The sequence below is a fragment of the Lissotriton helveticus genome, chromosome 1_1 (assembly GCF_964261635.1).
Source record: "Lissotriton helveticus chromosome 1_1, aLisHel1.1, whole genome shotgun sequence".
Classification (NCBI taxonomy): domain Eukaryota; kingdom Metazoa; phylum Chordata; class Amphibia; order Caudata; family Salamandridae; genus Lissotriton; species Lissotriton helveticus.
The window spans coordinates 2,135,391,868-2,135,412,825 of record NC_136057.1 but is presented as its reverse complement, the minus strand read 5'-3'; the positions used below and the strand labels follow the sequence as shown (position 1 = coordinate 2,135,412,825).

Sequence of the window (20,958 nt, the reverse complement as noted above, 5' to 3'; positions counted from 1 at the left end):
ATCCCCAACTTATTGCAACATTATTTACATAAGGACTGATGAGATTAAAGCGATTTCAAATTTAGAAATCTACCATACATAAATAAATGCAGCATGTTAAACAATGTCAAACAGGACGGATTGCACTCCGTAAATCCTGATTGGGGTGAAATGTACTGTTTGTTATTGGTTACTTTGAAATGCTATTGGGACTGAATGAACTGTTCTTACATTAATCAATTCTCCGTTTTTTGTGAAAGGTTTTAAACACATGCGAGACTTTGGAATGTAGATTGTATTGGATTTGGGTAGGAAAATATTTAACGTTTATATAGTTGAAATTGTGTAATCTACAAGAAGTGGTGGTGGAAGGATACAACCATGAATTGTTTTAGTTTACTAAAATTGTCCGTTTTTATCTTTGCTCCTTTTTTATGAATGAGAAATGTGTGTAAACATTTCTATGAGAATATATTTTTTGGAATGAAAGTACTTCTGATTCTGAAACAATGACACGTTGCCTTTGTCCTATAGAACAATATTCCTGCTTAATAAAAAAATCATACCAAAACAAGCTTACCTCCTCCACATGCCTTTCTACTTTTAACTCCTCGGTTTCCAACCACAGATATCTCTACTTCTTTTTGTGGCATGTGTGCCAATTTCTGCATAAAAACCTTCTCTAATGTTTGTGCCATTAAGACGATGTCATCACCTGTCTGACAAAAAGAGAATGTGCTTAAACTGAGATGTTGTAATGGAATTAGGTTAGATGTTATGATGAAATGATGGAAATGATGGAATTAGGTTAGTATAGGTGGTATGCAAGGATCCATATTCTGCCATGGCTGACAGCAAACATACATATAAAACACACACACAAACACTATACATGGACAATAATTCATAGGCTTTGATAATGGACTGTTCATCAAAAAAGTAAGGACAATTCTGACTGATGGCCAGGCAATGTCCTGGACCTGGCCTTTTTTGTGGGGTCTCCCCCAGATCTTTGTCTTCTCTGCTGAACCAGTTTTTGTTGGAATTAGGACTCCGTACACTGCTAACCTTTGCTAGAGTGCTTGTGCTCTCTCCCAAAAACATGATAAAATTGTCTTAAAAAATAAATGTGCCAATTGAGTAAGTTTTTTTATTGCCATTTTCATTTGGTACAGTCATACAAACATGGCTTTTCTGCAACATTCAGAAATAAGGATTTATACATAAGATCATATCCCAGACAAAATATATGATAATTAACAGAACATATTGGACACCCTCCAGGCTCTTCAAAGTTGAACTCAAACAAAATCCTAACTGCTGGAGCTGCGATCAACAAGAAAGTACACTGGCCCACATGTTATTCGAATGTCCCATCTTGCACAACTTCTGGAAAAAAATTCTAGACTGCATTAAACACACTCTAAAGATTACACCCACTAAAGAATTCACATACATTCTCCTAGGCCCTCAACTCAAGAATGACAATGACCGTCATCTACTAGATTTAATGATCATTATGGCAAGCAATTTGGTATGGAACAATTGGAAAAACTTTAAGTCGGTATCCTTCGCTATTTGACAAGAATGGATCACCTTCCTTAGAGGAACCAACAACGTAGCACTACAGCTCTCTCCTTGGTGCTCCACTTGCAAATCAATATGGAACTCATTGGATGACAGATCTTTAACTTATGAGCCCCCATGAAATAACTTTCAAATAGGTGCAGTGCTCCTATCGTACCTCTCCCTTTCAAAACCAACAGAACACACTCCTGCAAACATGATAATAGTTCCCAACTCCAGCTACCCCTCTAATTTCCCTTAAACACAAGAACTAACGTTATTTTACTGCTACCTGTGCACGTCTCACGAATACATTCGGATCCATCTAGAAATAATAGAATTATCTATCTAACCAGACCATACACAACAGTTATAATTGGTACAATCGGATCAATGATCCTGGAATGTGACAGAACAACCTGTCCTCTGTTAATGTTATATACATGTGTACCAATCCAAGAATAACTACAATGTGGTGTATATAGGCCTAAATAAATATGTAAAGAACTGATCCCTGTTATAATTGCTACAACCTGCTCAATGATCTTGGAATGTTACAGCTATACCTATCCTATATTAATGTTATATACCTGTGTAACAATCCAAGAATAATTATATGGTGATGTATACATGCTTAAATGAATATGTACAGAAGTGATTCCACTATTATCTGTATAATGATTTATGACATGCTCAATCTTTCCTTCTCCCTCACACTGTACCCCGCCACTCAGAGTATTGTATTACTCTGTGTATTTATTTCAACACTGTCTTATTCCTGTTTGCAGTAAAGCAATACAATTGAATACAAAACAAAAATGCTGGCATCTCCTATGTCGAGGGAGGGGATAGGGGGCTGTGGGGGGGGGGGGGGAGAATAGCATGTACGATTTGGAGGGTCCCATATATCCTTTGGGCTAGACGATGGTGATATCAATTCAGAGTAAATGGACATTTGTTCCTGACAAAATAATAGATTGTTAATACAATCCTTGAATTTGGGAGCTCTCCCACGCCCCCATCAGCACGCCACCCTTACTTTGGTCATTAGCAACCAGAGTGATACATCGCTTCTAACCCTCACTTCCACATTTGACGTGTATCTCAGCAGTGCTACAAGTGGGGTAAGCTGTTTTTCTGTACCCGTCATCTGTGCCAGGGCAGCAGCCATTTGTCAAGATAGCTGTTGCCCGAAGGGCATGTCCAAACCAGGTGGGGAAGTCAGCTCCCTCCACCCACATCTATTGCAACTGTCAGTGGTGTGCAGCTGGTATCGGTGCAAACGAGACGGAGTGTAGTAGACCCATTGTAAAAAATCTATAATGTTTCATGTGCAGCCGGCCTCTAGCCGTAATCTTACCAATCTGCTGACAGCAATATGACCATTGTTTGCCACTGAGAGGTGTTCCCAACTCAGCCTCCCAGCCGGACCTTGCGCCCCACTATCTGAGTCAGTGTGCTCTCACTGGGTATTGCAATACAGTATTGAAATTACATGTGTTGGGTCTGGTGTGTGCAATAGTTTATGAAAAGGGGGAGCTTTGCGGGCTTCCACAGGAAACCGGGGGTAGATGCCCTAACATTATGTCTTAACCGAATGTATAAAAATGTCTCCATCAGGTTTTGCACTCTTCCCTGATTAAAGGTTTCTCGGATTTCCAACTCTCCCTCCTTATACAGACCTCCCCATGTGTGTAATCCACCTCTTGGGAGACCTGTCGGCAGCACGCTTCGTGTGTCACTGGGAGCAAGGGATGATAAGGTAATAGCAAAAGTGGAGAGTATAGTATAGGAAGGTTAAGGCGCTTGGCTAGCCCATGCCAGGCTGTAGTAGTGCAGATACCTTGGTGGCATTTGCTCTTACCTTCTGGGAACCCGTCCCCAGGAAGGTAGTTTTTTAATGGAGTTTTATATATAGCGCAAACTAAACCCTAAGGTGTCGGAGCGTTAACATGAGCACCAGTTATGTTACAGACGGACACATTCATTTCTGTTAGGCACATGGAGAATATGTGATTTTCCCAGAATCACTGAATGTTGAGGGTCCCTGGCGAGACTCAAACCCGGTTCCCTAGCTCCGAGGTCGACCGCTTTAGCCGTTAGAGCAGGGATATATGGCTCCAGTCCTGACAATGTGGTCTATTGCCAGGTGGGGAATGCACGGGATATGATAGAGCCAGTATGTCGCAAAATGTGCCTGAAGACAGAGGAAATACAATTAAAAATATGGAACATAGAAACGTCCTTTCGAGAAGGGCTACACCACCACATCCTATCAGATCCTGGACGGTAAACAAATTGAGTTTTGAGCAGTCTAAAGAATTGACGGCGGGGAGTATAGGGAATGTTTATGACAAGTTATAACAGTTTAGGTAGTATGACCATTTTAATTCATGATAGGCGGCCTGCTATTGATAAGGACATGGAAATCCATTGCGTGATAGAATTTGACAGAGCCTCTAATGTGCCATAATTAGCCCAGATCAATTCTTCTCTGTCTCTAGAGACGACAATCCATAAGTATTTAATTTCTGAGTCACACCATTTCAATGGGTATTCTGGGATATAGCAAGGGGTATTAGGGATGAGGGAGGAGTATCTTGGATATCTCCCAGTTTATTGCTCTACCTGAGCACCCCCATAACTGATATATTCTCTAAGGATTGGGCTAAGGCTCAATTGGGGATCATGCATGTACAAGGTAATATCGTTGGCATAGAGGGATACCAGTAAGTGCCTGGTCGGATACCAAATCGCATACACAGGGGATGCGTTCTGTGCTGGCTAGTAGCTCCACCACCAGAGCGAATAACAGGGGATACAGCGGGCACCCCTTTCTGGTGCCACGTGTTATAGGAAAATACAAAGAGTAGAGGCCTTTATTTGTACTCTCGCCTGTGGTTGATGGTGTAGAAGCTTTATCCAGGAGAAGAATACTAAGGGGAATCCCATGCGCTTCAGTACAGCCAGAAGGTAGTCCCATTCCAGGAAATCGAAGGCTTTGGTGGGGTCTAAAAAGACAGCCACTACTGCCAGGTCAGGATCGATGTCTTGTAGTAGTGCAAATACAGTACATAGGATGTGCAAGGTTGCTCTCTTCGGTTTGAAGACAAATTGATCAGACAGCACCAGGGATTTCATTAGGAGACTCAATCAATTGGCTAGGATCTCAGATAGTATTTGCACATCGCAGGTGATTAATGATAGTGGTCTTTGTGACTCACAGACGTCCACCACCTTACCAGGGTTTAAAAGGTATACAATCGGGACCTCTTGCATGGAGGGAGGGAGAACGCCCGATTCTAGTGCCTCTTCATATAAGGCTTTAAGGATAGGGATCAGATTGTCAGCATAGGTTTTATGAAAACTCGTCCGGGAGGTTTTATAAAACTCGGCCGGGAGGCCATCAGGGGCACGTCCTGAGCATAGTTGCATAATTGCTGCCCTGATCTCGTCCCCCTCGAAAGCGGCCGTGAGGAGGTCTCGTTGGACATCACTCAGCCAACCCAAAGCCACATTTTTTAGATAGGCATCCAGATCAAGGAGCTGGGATCTGTGATCTGTGGGTAGTGTAGAGGGAAGAAAAACTTTGAAGAAAGTGTGAAGAATGTTTTCGGTGTCATTCTCAAGGCCACGTTCGGAGTCCCGAATCTCGAGTATATAATTTGAGAAACAAGGCTTACGGATCATCTCAGCTAAGGCCTTCTCAGTCGCTCCTCTTCCCCATACTGCCTAGCTCAATGGTATCTGTTCTGGAAGAGGTATTCTCGTTCCGCAGTATCTTGATAATTGTAGCTTTGACATTCGTCTCATGAGGATGATGGAGTCACAATTCCATGGATTTAAGATCCCTTTCCATCTCCCTGAGACTATTGTGGATGTGTCACAATATGTCTCTGCCTTTAGTTATAAAATACAGTGAATGGTGACTTTGAAGGCCTCCCCTACAGTCTCCAAATTCGGGACTGAGTGCATATTATGTTGGGAAATGTCTTTGATGTCCTGGCACAACTCCCCTCTAGAGGAGAGCCTAGCAAAGTGTTAGGAGGGAGTCTCCAGAACAGATTGGGGTGGTTGCAGGGGAATGTGGAGGCCAGAGTTTCATGAAGACCGGAAAATTGTCTGAATATGTGCGGGCTAAATGTTGTGCTTGCACTAACCCGGTGCTAAGCCCTCTGTATGTGAATCGGTAATCACACCGTAACCCGCTAGAGTGTACTAACAAATGAAATCTGCCTTCCTTCCTCGAAGGATGCATAGTTCTCCAGGCGTTTAAGAGATTGTGTTCCCTAATAACGTCTCCCAAGTGACGCTATGCATTGGTGTAGTGGTGCGTGTCGATCATAAAACTGAAGCCTCCGCCACAAATAATGTGCATAGAGCCAATATCAACGATCAGACCCCATAGGCTGATGAACTCCACATCACCGGAGTTTGGTCCTTAACAGTTTAGCATGGTCACAGATAAGGCAGCAAATCTGCCACACAGAATACAAGAACGGGTTGAGGGGTCTAGCATAGATCCTTCCATGACATAAGGTGTATTTTTTCGGAGGATGATGGCTGTATCACAAGAGTATGTAGAGTATGTTTAAAAGCTGCGGTGATCGGGGAACAAGCGCATATATGTTTCCTGAAGCAGGGCCACATGTATGTTATGACTGTCTAAATAAGCTAAAATGTGACAGCCTTTTTATGGGTTCCCCAGTCCTCTCACATTCCACGTCAGAAAGTTAAATCCCGGGCATGATGGACAATCAGCCACATGTTATCCATTGTGATTGCAGTGGAAGTAGGGATTCTCCAGGAGGGCATGTCGAGCCTACGGTGGAGAAATACTGACATCCAATATGCTGTACCATGTGTCTTGTAACTAATTTCCCTCAACCTATTCCTACCCACCTCCCACAACAGCAGCCCAATCCTGCTGGAGACAAGCAACACCCCCCCCCCCCCCTCCCCAAATGGGGCCCTTAACCCTAAAACTTGATCCCAGATCAAGGTAACAGACGTTTCCAGAGAAGGAGAGAGGAGTTGAAAAGTGTCAAGAGAAAGAGAAAGGAGGATAGTAAGGAGCGAGTCCCCCTATCCCCCCCCCCATGGTAAAGAGGCTAATAATGACGCTGGGATACTGAAAGAGAGTGATAGTTGAATGAGAACAGTGATAGAGAGTAAGAGAGAGGAAAAGAAAAGATAACAGTATACTGTATGGGGGTATCACCACAGGTCAGGGCTGATCCGCCTCGAGTAAATGAGGGCGTCCAGGACAGTCATGGGCAGCCCAATATTTTCTGCAATGATGGCAGCAGTTTCCATCTCTGCAACAGTGGTGTCTGCCCTTTTATTATCTCGCCACATCCAGAGACGATAGGCAAGTTTCGGAAGCGGCATAGCAGGTTGTTGGCCTAGAGTCCATTTAATTTTGAAGAGAGGCATACATCTCAACCAGTCCGAGGGAGAGCGTGTCAGTTGGTCGGTGTCTTTCTGATTAGCGCGCCTACCAGTCCATAATGAGGGAGCTCCTCCGTGTAGTCCAGATTGTGCTAGCCCGGATCTGAAAGGGGAGACATGGATCTGGCCCTTGGCGACTTCCTACCTGCTCGAGGGAAAATCCAGAGCAAGATGTCGTAGAAAGTCCCCGCCTGCTGTGGATTAGCAAAGAAGCGTTGCTTCCCTGATGGGTAACTCTGAGGCTGGCCAGATAGAACATGGCACAGCTGTTAGCTTGTTGGCATTTCCTCTTAACCAGGAAAAATTACTTCCTAGCTTTTTGGACCGCCAGTGAGAAATCAGGGTATAGGGCTATAACGTTACCTTCAAATTTGTTGTGCGTCGTTCTCTGCCCAAGCTGTGCACCACATCATGGTCTTCTTAATTTATAGCCTTGCCGCAATGTGTCTTGGCTTGGAACCCAGAGGTCGTCTAGCCATCAGCGAGGGGTGTACCCTCTCAACCACCAAAATGAGAAGGTGTCTGGGCCGAAGGTAGTTGTAAGCATCCGTTCCACGTACTCCTCCAGTTTCCCTGTGCTGGTAGATGCTTGCACCCTAAGAATTCTTATGTTGTTTCTGCGCGAGTGGACTTCTAGGTCTTTGCCACTATGACTTTCGATACGCGCTCCATGTTTAGAACTTGATCCTCCCTCCGCGAGGAGGAGTCTTCCGGCTCCTATATTTTATGTTCCACCTCCCCCAGCCGTCCGTAATGTTTTTCCAGCTTTTGGGCTAGGAAGTCCATCCTCGTGCATATGGAGTCCATCTTGGACTCTATAGATGTGAGACTCTGTTTCATTGTAATGATGAGTGATTTCATATCATCTTCGCTGGACGGCTGGTCCATTCCCATCCCCTCGGCAATGGAGTGATCAGCTTTGTTGCCGTGAGTTCTGGGTAAATTGTGGGACTCAAATGGTCATTTTGATTGCTTCTCCTCCATTCTGCCCATATCACAGGAGTTCTGTAGGTTGCCTTGCAATGTGGCAGGGTAGACTCAGCAGTCTGGGAAAGTCGCTTTTCAAGTTTCCTGCATGGCCCCTTAATGGTGGTTCTCAGGTTTCTCTTCTTTCTCTCTGAACTGCTGAAGGAGGCACAAGCAAATCTTCAGGGTCTGCTCAACTTCACCACACACTGCAGGGCCCCAGTCAATTCGGGGGTGGGGGGGAAGTGCCATTGAAGATAATATGCAGCAGGGAAATGGTAAATGGTTGAGCCACTAATGTGAGGGGCCTTGCCCCCGATCCGGCAGTCTGCTATGGAAGGATGCCAAAACTTGGCCAGGGCCGCGAGCCGTGCGGTCGCATGGCCAGCTTCTGTTCGGGCCCACAGATCCCAGCAGTCTTGTAGGGACATAGCCGCTCCGCCCCCTCTCACCCTCGGGGCCAGGGACTCCATTGCGGCCGGACTCCAAGATTGGGCCTATAGGTCTCTTCTCCAATCTGGTACCTCCGAAGGTCCTCTTCTATTCGCAGCGAGGTGCAGATGAGGATACTCTGCTTCCCGCTGCAGTCGGCCGTCGTCCGATTTTGTTCAGGGAAGCAAGTTGCAGGTTTCTCTTCACCGCTCCGCAGCTGCCATCATGCAGGGAATACGGAAGGTGTCCATAGCCTGCAGGCCCTCTCGGGTATTCGTCTCTCCACCTAGGTGTTTACCAAGAGATGAACTGTCCAACAGATAGCAGCATGTCTTAAATGTTGTTTGCAGCCAATTTGGTAAAATTAAGAGGCTATTTGGGGCAGTATTTTGTGGATTAGTGGTCCAGGATAGCAGGAGCCTCACTTAAGTGCAGCCATCTTGCTAGCCTGCCCTCTTGCACCCCCTCAATTGGCACATTTATTTTACTTGCAAGTCCCTAGTAAATGGTACCCAAGGGCCATAAATTAAATGCTACTGATGGGCCTGCAGCACGTAGTGTGCCACTCACTTAAGTAGCATTTCAAAACATGTCTCAAGCTGGCTATTGCAGCCTGTAGTGCAGTGTTAAAACTGCCACTTCAAACTGGCAAAATAAACCTTTTTAATACTTATAAGTCACCCTTAAGTAGGATTTAAAAGTTAATAGAGCAGGGTGCACTGTATTTAAAAAATAGGACATGTGAGTTTAAGTTTTACATGTCCTGGTAGTTACCTTACTGCATTTAATAAGTGATAACTTTTGATAGGGGGCAGATAGGAACATGGTGTTTACAAACATTAATTGTAATCTAAAATTCTCTTTAATGGTCAGATTTTAAGTCACAATTCTGAAAGTGCAACTTTTAGAACATTGGTATTTTCTTGTCCTGCTATTTGGGCCTTCTGCTAATGTCCTGGGTCACATGACTGTGAAAGGTTCGGCTGTTGGGGGTTATGTATTCCTTTCAGACAGTGACTAAAGGGGATTAGGTGTTAAGAGGATAGACCATCCTGCTATGATGATTGGGATGGAGTCGTACCCAGCCCCACTTAAATTTCAAAGGGCTTTGCCTCCTGCACACACAAAGGAATCAAACACTAATCTTTTGTTAACCCAGTCTTCTTGGAGCCTTAAAAGGGGAAGGGAAGAACGTTCCAGATTCAGATATGTGGGTAGTCTAGGGAATCCCCACACTTCAAGGCCTGGTAGCAGGCATAAATATTGGACCTCCTAGGCCACTCTTCCGTACAATCCTGGACCTATGGAAGACTCCAGAGGCTATTTGAGGTCTGCCCTGTTCTTCAGAGGGCTGCTGTGCTGCTTGAGGCCTGCCTTGCTGCTTGAAGGAAAGACAACCATGTCCTTGAAGCTGGGACTACCGACGTGACTTTAAGGGCTAGCTGACTGGCCTTATCTGTGGGCTACAATGACATAAAAAGCTCAAAAGAACTGGAGACCTGCACCTCGTCTCTGCTGCACTAACCCCCAACATGGTGCCCGTAGGTCTGGGACCCTTGGAAGTGGTGTTAGATGTGCTGCTCCTGCCTAACACTAAAACTTGGGATTTCACCGAAAAGTGTCAGAAAAACAGACAGAAGAATGGGGCATATCTGCCAGCCTCTAGACCCACCTTCGCAGTAGTGCATGCTACGTTCTTCTCTGCAGCACCAAATCCTAATCACATGACCTCGGAGGAATGGTATCCGGCCTCATGGAACCTTATTCAGCTGTCACAAACTCTTTTTGCCCACGCACAGGGAACCAGAGAGACCAGAGCCTTTACCGAGTCACCGGCACTGTTGCCCTCACCGCCGCTCTCGCTGCCTCTCACCTCCCCCTGCCGCAGCCTCTCTCCACCTGTGCTGCGGGGGAGTGTGGGACTACAACTCCCAGCGGCCTCCGCGACTTCCGCCTCCGCGACCGGAAGTCGCGTCGAGGCGGAGCGCGCCAGGAGGCGCTGAAAAGCGAGCATCTCCTGCAAAGGAGCGGGTGCGGTCACAAACTCTTTTTGCCCACGCACAGGGAACCAGAGAGACCAGAGCCTTTACCGAGTCACCGGCACTGTTGCCCTCACCGCCGCTCTCGCTGCCTCTCACCTCCCCCTGCCGCAGCCTCTCTCCACCTGTGCTGCGGGGGAGTGTGGGACTACAACTCCCAGCGGCCTCCGCGACCGGAAGTCGCGTCGAGGCGGAGCGCGCCAGGAGGCGCTGAAAAGCGAGCATCTCCTGCAGAGGAGCGGGTGCTGTCACAAACTCTTTTTGCCCACGCACAGGGAACCAGAGAGACCAGTGCCTTTACCGAGTCACCGGCACTGTTGCCCTCACCGCCGCTCTCGCTGCCTCACCTCCCCCTGCCGCAGCCTCTCTCCACCTGTGCTCCGGGGGAGTGTGGGACTACAACTCCCAGCGGCCTCCGCGACCGGAAGTCGCGTCGAGGCGGAGCGCGCCAGGAGGCGCTGAAAAGCGAGCATCTCCTGCAGAGGAGCGGGTGCTGTCACAAACTCTTTTTGCCCACGCACAGGGAACCAGAGAGACCAGAGCCTTTACCGAGTCACTGGCACTGTTGCCCTCACCGCCGCTCTCGCTGCCTCTCACCTCCCCCTGCCGCAGCCTCTCTCCACCTGTGCTGCAGGGGAGTGTGGGACTACAACTCCCAGCGGCCTCCGCGACCGGAAGTCGCGTCGAGGCGGAGCGCGCCAGGAGGCGCTGAAAAGCGAGCATCTCCTCCCGCATCGCGGGAGCGCGCGGGGCCGCGCCGGGCTAAGTCCGGGCAAAGGGCGGGCCCTCTGTGGCCCTCAGGGGACCGAGGAGGACGGGAGGGGCCACCCCCCTGAATCCTTGCCTTGCTGACATCAAATAAGGTAAATTCGAAGTGCTATGTCCATTCTATTGCACTCCCAAGCTGTATAACTACCATCAGCAACATCATTGATAGCCTTGAGAAATCTGTCAAGATGTTCAAAACCAGAAATACCCCTGTGGCCACAAGATCTGCAACTAGACTGAAAGATGTTACCAATACTCCTCTTCCTACAATAACTGCCATAGATCTAATGCTACAGAAAACAATCAATGTAGTGGCGGATGCCATTCAGGACTCTGAAAGACGTCTTTCACTTACCCCAGACTTATGTTTTCCGGACCTCTCTTTACACACTACCGAAAACATTAACATACTGGATAACACAACGAATTCTCAGGAGTCTATCCTAATGTTGTCATTTACAGGGCTTCCTAGTCCTCAAACAAGAGACAACACACAAACAGCTTTGACTATACCCTCTGCAGGCAATAGCAGGAATAACAGTCTTATGCTACTTGGTGAAAATGGCATTAACACACGTCTGTCACCCATAGCTCATTTAGATTCAGTGGCCCCTTCCCCGGGTGGTTTAACATCCACAACATCGAAACCTGCCCCCCGAGTGAGTCATATGATGAAGAGCAAAACTAGGTCCACTGGAATACGAAGCAAAAACAAATCATCTATAGTTAAAAAAAAGCCTCACCTTAAGGCTAAACATCGTATTTCAGCTAAAGACATCTGGTCTACATTTAGACTGGCTAAATCTGTCTCCAATACAGGGTCTTCATGTCCATTCATAAGTAGTCAAGATCCAGACCCGATCACGAGTAAAGAGTCGACAGCTCCCACAAACATGCCTATACATATCACAGCTAAGGGGGATCATACAATGATAGACACTAAATCACTCTTGGGTGATTTTGAAACTCTAATCAAGTCCCTTCTGACGCCTATTAGCGAGAGAGTCCTAAACATCGAGAAAGCTTTAGGGAAATTTGAAAGGGCCCAAAATGATGCATCTTCCACCTTGCTTAAAATACTGAAGGCACCACAATCAATCTCTACCTTTATAACAGCCAGTAGTTCCCTCACTTCAACCAGCAATAAAAACCTCAGGGCAAAGAAAGCCACAGCTAATCTTGTTAGCAAGCAAAATTTGCCAACATGTCAGGAAAAGATTCTTCCTATTAAATCAGTGACAACTCCAGATGGAGGAATTAATTTACTCCACACAGTGGCTGCCACTCCAAGTAGCCCTCAACCCTTACCTGACATTGAAATAGAAGAATGTGAATGGGCTGCTTAGAGCTCCCCGGTCAAAATAGTATCAACCCAGGTAGACCAACTGAGACAAATTAAAAATCCTAATCAGAGCATACCCACAAAACAAACGGGTGCTAACCTGTTAAAACCCGTGGTAGCTAAAAGACCACTTTACATAAATCTCCCGCCTGAATCTAGCCCGTACACCATCGTGATGATTGGAGTACCTAAATTAGTGGGGGATAGGGTAGAATCTCATGGGGACCTAAAAAACAAGGTGAGCCATTGGCTTACAACCCATAGACCGATTCCCAAACATATAAATGGTCACATCTCACATGTGAGAAGGGTAGATTGGGTGGGGAAATAGATTTAAATCGACCGAGGGCGACTGTATTGTGGTAACCCTCGGGGATAGTCGTGCAGCTAGCTTTATCAGCAGCTGGAAAAGCGGTGTGACAAATAGCTTGATCCGCACCATGGCCTTAAGCTATTTTTACCCATCAAATAACCCCAGTCATCACTCAACACAAGTACAGCTAACTCACGGTCAGGAAGGGTTGCTTGAGCCAATAGCTGATAACCAATTTGGGGATTACACACGGCCTTATGGACCACATACCCTAACAAACTATCAACTATAGACAGGAACCCCCACGGTTGAGTAGGCTAAACAGCCATCATATAAGACAACAAGAGAGGAGGGAGTTTTTTCCTCGCCCTCAACAGCAGCACTACTCATATTCTCATTACCCAGACACGCAATATGGGGTCCCCATTTCAAACAGATTTGATGCTTTTTATGAAACTGATTACCTGGATGAGATTGATTGACAAACCGTATACTCATCCTCCCATTCTATCTCCTCTGAGTTCTTAACTAGGGAAGCACTCCCTTATAGAATACCATCTACCACATTGGAGTGTACATATGTCCCCACTCGAGAGGCTGGTGAAGCAACCAGGGTAGTTCCCTTAGCACAATCTCACGAGAACACACTGACCGTGAATGGGTGTAGTCTCTCAGATCCCTCTAATCAAATCCAATGTATAGTCTCCAGTGGAGTAAACCTTTTAACTATTAGTAATGAAACGCAAGCACATTCAACGACGGATCACGGGGCTCAAGCGATTTCCTCACTTACATACAAGGCTCAGACAGTAGGCTTGGGCCTTATTGACCAACGTTTTATAAACCTCCTATCCTGGAATGTAGCTGGCCTGGTTGCCAAGGTTAACGACCCAGTATGGTTGGCTCATGTAAAAAACTATACCGTTTTATGTTTCCAAGAAACCTGGCTAGTAGATGAAAACATACACATCGAGGGCTTTCAAAGTTTCTTCCAACCGGCAGCCCCGTCGAATAGTGGAAGATCAAAGGGGGGCCTGGCAATTTATATTAGTCTTGCACTTAGCTGCCAGGTCTCAAACAGAGCATCGGACAATAGACATATTCAAACCTTGGTGCTTAGGAATGGTAAAAGGGCACTCACCCTTATCAACTTTTACAATGCTGTATTAACAAATAGGGAGTGCAACATCCCCCACCTACATAACTTTCTGCAAGCAAAAGCGGACAATCTGCCCTGAAGTATCATCATTGTTGGAGACTTTAATGCTCATCCTTGCGGCAATCCTGAAATGACACCGATTGGCCTCTTAGGCTGTAATAATAGGTTTGGCTTTCACTTTGACCACTCGCCCCGTGGCATTTGCGTCAACAACTTAATTGATGACAGGAATCCAACTGTCGCAATGTCTACGCTGGAGGACTCTCACATATTTAATGTCCCTACGTATAAGGGCTACGGAAATGGCTCTTACATAGACCACATTTTTCTCTCAAGTGACCTTGTTGATTTAGCCACTGACTTTGAAATCCAAACAAGTATCTTCAGCGACCATAATCCTCTTTCCATTCAAATGGGAGGCAGCTTTTTTGAACTTAGGAAGCCACGGCCCGATTGTGGCGTTTTAAAACCTATCAATGGAAATCGTCGTCTGAAGTGGTCAAAGGTTAACAGTGACTCTCTGTATAGCTCAATCAACACCAGTTGTGGTAATGAACTAGGCCTTTGTGTCTCTCCCTCCACCTTGCCTGAAGTGACCCTAACTGCTTTCTCTGCGGTTGTTGACAAAATTGGGCAATTGTTAACCGTACCAACGAAGGGTCATCACGAACACCAACCAAGATGGTTTGATCAAGCCTGCTCAAAGGCCGGACGAGATCTAAAAAAACACTTAAGACTACCCCAAGAGATCCTGCCCTTATAAAGTCTCTGAGATTTAAATACAAGACAGTCCTGGCAGCTCGGAAAAAAGAAGTGAAAGCAGGCATTTGGGAAACTCTATGTGACCCTGCAATTCTGGGCAACAGTTCCAGGTTCTGGAGCATCATTAACAAGCCTATGTTTGATGACCCCATCAATCCTACGGTTGGGACTAACATACCTGAGGAAGAGTGGATATCACACTATAGCACAATTTTTAAAAGTGACAAGCCACAAGCGGACTTTGTTTTTAAAACTTCTGATGAAAATTTGTTGTGTTTTACAGTGGGGGAGGTAGCGAAGGGGATTCAAGGTCTAACTTGTAACAAAGCACCTGGCCCTGATGGTATACCGCCCGATTTATTCAAATCAAATACCCTTTTATGGGCACCTGTTATCACTGCAGTTGTTAACGCTGGAATTTTGGTTGGTTGCCCAAAATCTTGGGGATCTTCGACTATAGTCCCTGTTTTCAAGAAGGGCGATCGTGGCAGTGTAACATGCTATAGACCCATATCGCTGATTAACTCAGTTGCAAAGGTGGTAGGGGGCATTATCCTAAACAGACTGACAGCATGGGCCAACGAAAACAACATACTGTCGCCAATACAATACGGGTTCAGACCAGGCCACTCCACGATAACCCAATGTCTGAATCTGTATCTAATAAACAGTAAATACACCTTAGCAAGAAAAGGGACGATCCATATGGCCTTTATGGATTTATCGTCCGCCTTTGACTGTGTAGACAGAGGCAGGCTTTGGGAGGTCCTGCAAAAAATGGGAGTGGAACAAAATCTGGTCAACTTTCTTGTTGACCTCCACTCGGATACAAAAGCAAATGTCCGCTACACCCATGACATGAAGGTAACCAGGGATTTTAGGATAAATCGGGGTGTTAGGCAAGGGTGTATCCTAGCCCCCTTTCTTTTTAATCTTTATATTAATGAATTGGAGGAGCACCTACTAAAAACTGGTACAGATTATCCTTATATTGGTAAGAAGGGCGTGCCCGTCCTGCTATATGCGGACGACGCCGTCCTAATATCCAGAACGGCGCTCGGTCTTCAAATCTTGTTAGACTCCTTTAACGCATTCATGAACTCCCGTGGCCTGAGCATCAATAATTCGAAATCTTTTACAATGATGACAGGCTTAACTCCCAAAAAAATATACCCTCACTCTGTAAATGGCGACAAAATACCGTCCACCAAGACCTTTTCCTACCTTGGTGTCCTTTTTGACCATAAATTAACTTGGGCACCAGCAATACAAAAGAAGAAGGGTGAGGTAGTGCGGGCTAACGCAGCAATACTGGATTTTTCCCAAAAAATGGGCAACAGCCCGGTGGCTGCTGTTCTGAAGCTATATCAAGCCAAAAGCACTGCAATCGCACGTTATGGGAGTGAAATATGGGGGTCAGAATCCCTAGATGTCCTTGAAGTTACTCAGAACAATTTTCTAAAGCAGGTTTTACGGCTACCTAGGGGAACAGCCAATTTTCCTGTACACGAGGAACTTGGTATTCCATATCTAAGTGACAACCTGGCCGTGAATCCTCTGTTATGCTGGCTAAATAGCTGGCTAAACATAGACATACCCCTTACTAGAAATATCCTTCAAGAGGCACTAGAGTGGGATGGGAGACTTAAGATCCCATGGTTAAAATACGTAAGAAGATGGTTCTTTGAAATAGGCCGATCGGATCTCTTTTTAGTCCCTGAGACAATAACTAAAACTGATGTAACTTTTGTCAGGAACACTTTTATGTTGTCCAGGCGTTTGGCGCGGGAGGGGAGTGAGTACAAGAAAAGTAGTGTGAGACAGTATGTTTTAACAAAAACCTGCCCACACATGGAACCTTACCTGGCTTGGCCTTTGTCTGGATATGATCGTTTTTTACTAACAAGGTTCCGATTTAATATGTTCCATCTTTTGCTAGCTGTACCAAGTCGGGCACATAGAGGACAAGTGTTGCCAGCTTGCGGCTGCGACAATAAGTCTCCGCAAGACTTGGCACACTTTTTATTCTTTTGCCAGTTTTATACACTCCCTCGTAATCTGTTTTTAAAACCTTTACTTAAACAGTTGAATTTTGTACAATTCAGACCTGCACTTTGTCATCTCCAAATGCTGAACAGTGAATGTACTGTTTGTATGCAGCTTTTTAAAACTTGCAGTTAAACATAGAAAAAGCATGGAAGGGTAATTAACTTTGCCGCTGAACGTACTCATATTCCACTGCATTTCTTTTATCTTTTTAACCACAACATCGTTTTTATGCTTGTGTCTATGTATACTATGATATCACTCTTCTTATCCTTCATTTTTATTGTATGGATAAATGTTTATGAAATGTACTTTTATGATTGTTATATGTAAACAATCGAATAAAGATATTTACTACTACTACTATTCAGCTACGGCTTGCAGCTGTGTCCAGCTGGAGATCTTTGACTTCCAAAAACTTGTTTAAGGCCAAAGGAAAAAGGTCTTCACCTGGCTCAATGGGGACAGACTCCCAATTGATGATGAGTACAACAGGGGTGTGGAATTCCTATAGCAAGACGCCTGGGACATATTATTTGGGGTCAAGGGCAACAAGTTTTCATGTGTATTTTGTCCTTGGGTCAAGTAGGACCAACCCACTACAGCACAAACCCTTGAGCTGCCAGTTTACAGTACCACATTATGGATCAGGGAAAGGCATTTGCCTGCAGTTAATGTAATATTTGTGTCCAAGTGTTACTGTTGTTCAACCTTGTATTTATGGTTCATTAATACAAAGGCTTTATTATTAGGGTGAAGTAAATGTTTCAAGCTCAGACTGCACTACTAACAGGGGTTCCAGTATAAAAATGTGTACACATGTTTTCAATGTTTAGCAATACGAGGCTATGCATAATGCTCCCAGAATGCTCTTTGATTAGATGGAAATATTTGCAGAAGTTTGAAAGTACGCTTGATGATTCTTTGCTTTCAAAATAAAATGTTTATCAAAAAAATTTGCTAATAGACTAACATTTTAGGTACCATTTCTTTGCAGCATCATTTAGTAAAATGTGTTAAAGTATGCTAGTATTTCCCAAAAATATTTATAATGGAAAATAAGTGTAACCAAGTTGTTGGGATCTGTGATCCCGTTCACCTCTAGCGTGGCGTTCTCTGCGTGGAACATAGAATGCTGGGGTTTCGGCAGTTGCTGCCGAGGAGCTGGTGAGACCGGACATCATTAAAAGATGCTGACAAACTTACCACGATTCGTCTTCTTTTTAGTGGCGATGAGTTGTCCTGTCCCCAGTCTTCCTCACTGCATGTTGCTGGACGTTGTGGTTATCTTGCCTCTTCAAGGCGACGTCTAGATCTCATGCCAAGTGGATTTTGCAAAGAGAATCCTCAAGCGTCTCTACGATCTGCCTGGTGAAGAAAGAGTGCGTTTTCCTGGAAACTACGCTTTCGAAGAAGGTTGTGGTGAGACTGCCTATTTTAGTACATTTTGCCTGTTTGCTGCTGTCCCTCGCATTGGAGTGTCAATGCGCTGCTAATCCTCGAGGTGTTCTACGCACACACATCTAGATCAACAAAGACTAGTGTGCTGACCTGCGGCCTGAAAATGTACCTGATGCATGCAGCGTAGGCACCATTTTTAATGTACTTTTATCTCTTTTTGTCGGATCGTCATCTTTATGCTGCTTTAACGGTGACACGCACACCTAGTGCGTCAACTAACTTTTATCCGAACTTTGCTCATTGGCCTTATATACCTACACAAGTTATTCTTATGGTGACTTGCACACCAAGCTTGTCAATGTACCTCACCATAGTGCGTTTGCTACGGTGACACGCATACCAAGTGTGTCAGCCAGTTTCCTTACTTGTGACGGTGACACACACCTGTGTGTCAAACAATTTCTAATAAAAGGTATATGTTGCTGACACACATCATCTGCATCAATGTGTCAATTTAAGTGCCCATCTCAAAAAATCTAAACAAGCATTTCACTTCATTGTGCCACTCACACTGAGTGTCAGACTGTTACATTTTGGGCAATTTCTTCATCTGCACATCGGTGATGTGCACACCATTCTCCATTAATTGCATTTTGATTTAATCGATGGTACAGTTGGTAGTGGATTTAAACGCGCACAATTTTTACATGCAATCTGACCATTTGCTCGTTGTGACTTATGGGGCAGCAACTCACCCATGCATGGCCATCCTATGGATCGCGTACTTGCACCACCTCCCTTGTTGCAATCTCCTGGTTCGCATCCTATTAACTGACCGCAATGGATGGAGACATTTGAAGCTTATCTTGAGGCGATTAATGGAGACACTTTCACTACAAAAAAGAAGAAAGCCCTACTAGTATACAATTTGGGTGCCGAGGGTAGAAGCATTTTAAAGAATTTACCCCTGGAACTTGTGAGCACACATGAGTGGAGGTAACAATGGTGATTCTTTAATTGTAGAGGACTATGCTTCACTTATTAAAACATTAAATAAGAGGTGTAATCCCAAGAGAAACATCATATTGGAACGTCACAAATTTTTACAACGTGCCCAAAATCCTGGCCAATTTATTGGCGATTTTGTTGCCGCTCTCAGAACCTTAGCTGTCACTTGCAATTATAGGGAATTTAGGGATGAGATTATCCGTGATCAGCTAACTGAACGCACCTGCAATATGAAAATTCAAGAAAACCTCTCATCTTCGGATGTTCCAGATTTGGAAACTGCTCTCACCTTAGCTAAAAGCATAGAGCATCCCAATTTTGCATGAAAGAAATGAGTGGAGCGGTACAAATGAATGAAGTTAAAATGGTTAGCTCAAAACATAACAGCAAACCTGCTAAGGGAACCAACACAGTTGTGCCTCGCGTTCCTACACAGACTTCCAGTTTACCTAAACCTAAACTTGAGAGGGACGATCTCTCTTATTAGAGTTGTGGGAGCAAGTCGCACCTTGGAAATTTCAAGTTTGGTTTTGCTGCGACTCAAACTGGTTTCAAATGTGGGGAAAAGGGACACTTGGCTCATCTATGTAAGTCTACTGAAGTACGCAAGGGGCAGTCTCAAACCGTAAAAACCATTGAGGAGGACATTGTTGACTCTGATGAAGAAAATGAGAATCATTTATTAATGTTGTTTTCTCCCTCCTTACAGTCAGATGGTGTTGTGGAAATAGCTTCCATGTTGTTTTGGGGGAAATCTTTTTATTAACATTGATCACAGACTCTCAAAATAAATCACAGGGTTCAGTTATCTTAAAAACTTTAGCAATACATTGCACAGTCAAGGGTAAATCATACAGTAATGGGGCGTTATCACTCATATCACTCCTCTCCCGCCTCCCCACTGCTCCTCTATACTTCCGCCAGGGACCCCAGATCTGCCTCAGTTTCTTCACGCACCCCCTTGCCTTGTAGACTGTCTCCTCCGCTCTCTGACGCCAGTCCAAATCCCTACACGGCTGGACCCACTGCGGTGCCTCCTGCGCCCCCCAGCTCCTGGCTACGTTTCTTTTCGCCACCCCGGCCTCCAAGGCCAGCCAGATTTCGTTGTACCTTGACCAGTCTGTCGGGCCCTTGATCATTAATAAAAACCATTGTGGTTCCACCGGGACTGGCAAACCCACAACTAGCTCCATAGTGCGAGCCATTCTGGTCCTGAAAGGAACCACATTTGGACAGTCCCAATGAATATGAAAGAACGTGCCCTCTTCCTGGCAACCCCTCGCACACAGGGGACAGGGTTCTGCTCCATGAGAACAGGTGCGTGCGCAGGTAGTACACCCGGTGCAAGATTTTAAACTGAACCAGCCGGAACCGGACCCACACCGCAATTTCACGTGGGTTCTGCACGGCGTCCTGCCAGTCATCGTCTTCTAGGCCACCTATATCACCCTCCCATTTTACCCGCAGAGACAGCAGTGGGTCAGGCATGTTATTAATCAATTTAATGAAAATAGTTGCTGTGGGCTTCTCTAAGATGGGGTCTAGCAGGAGCCTGTCCTCCATGGACGAGTACTCTGGAATTGAGGTCTATAGTAGGATGTGGGCGCACAAAGCGCGAGAAAGAAGTAGGTAATGGTAGTGTTGTTTGTGAGTCATGCATTTGGTATTCCTTTTTCAGGTAGTCGAAGGATCTGAGGTCCCCCTCCTTCCAAATATCCCCAAGGTA

At 45.3% G+C, this 20,958-nt stretch overlaps 1 protein-coding gene across 6 annotated transcripts in view; it reads right to left on the bottom strand.

Moving 5' to 3' along the window:
- Positions 1–20,958, bottom strand: part of BRDT (bromodomain testis associated) — a 2,808,714-nt gene that overhangs the window by 2,189,967 nt on the left and 597,789 nt on the right. For 4 of the 6 annotated variants that reach the window (XM_078646309.1, XM_078646320.1, XM_078646312.1 and 1 more), the window contains one exon: positions 560–698. In XM_078646309.1, coding sequence (XP_078502435.1) covers positions 560–698 — 139 coding nt within the window. Of the gene's footprint in view, positions 1–559; positions 699–18,979; positions 19,015–20,958 lie in introns of those variants that run through there. The other 2 variants (XM_078646317.1, XM_078646318.1) reach the window with 2 other exon arrangements.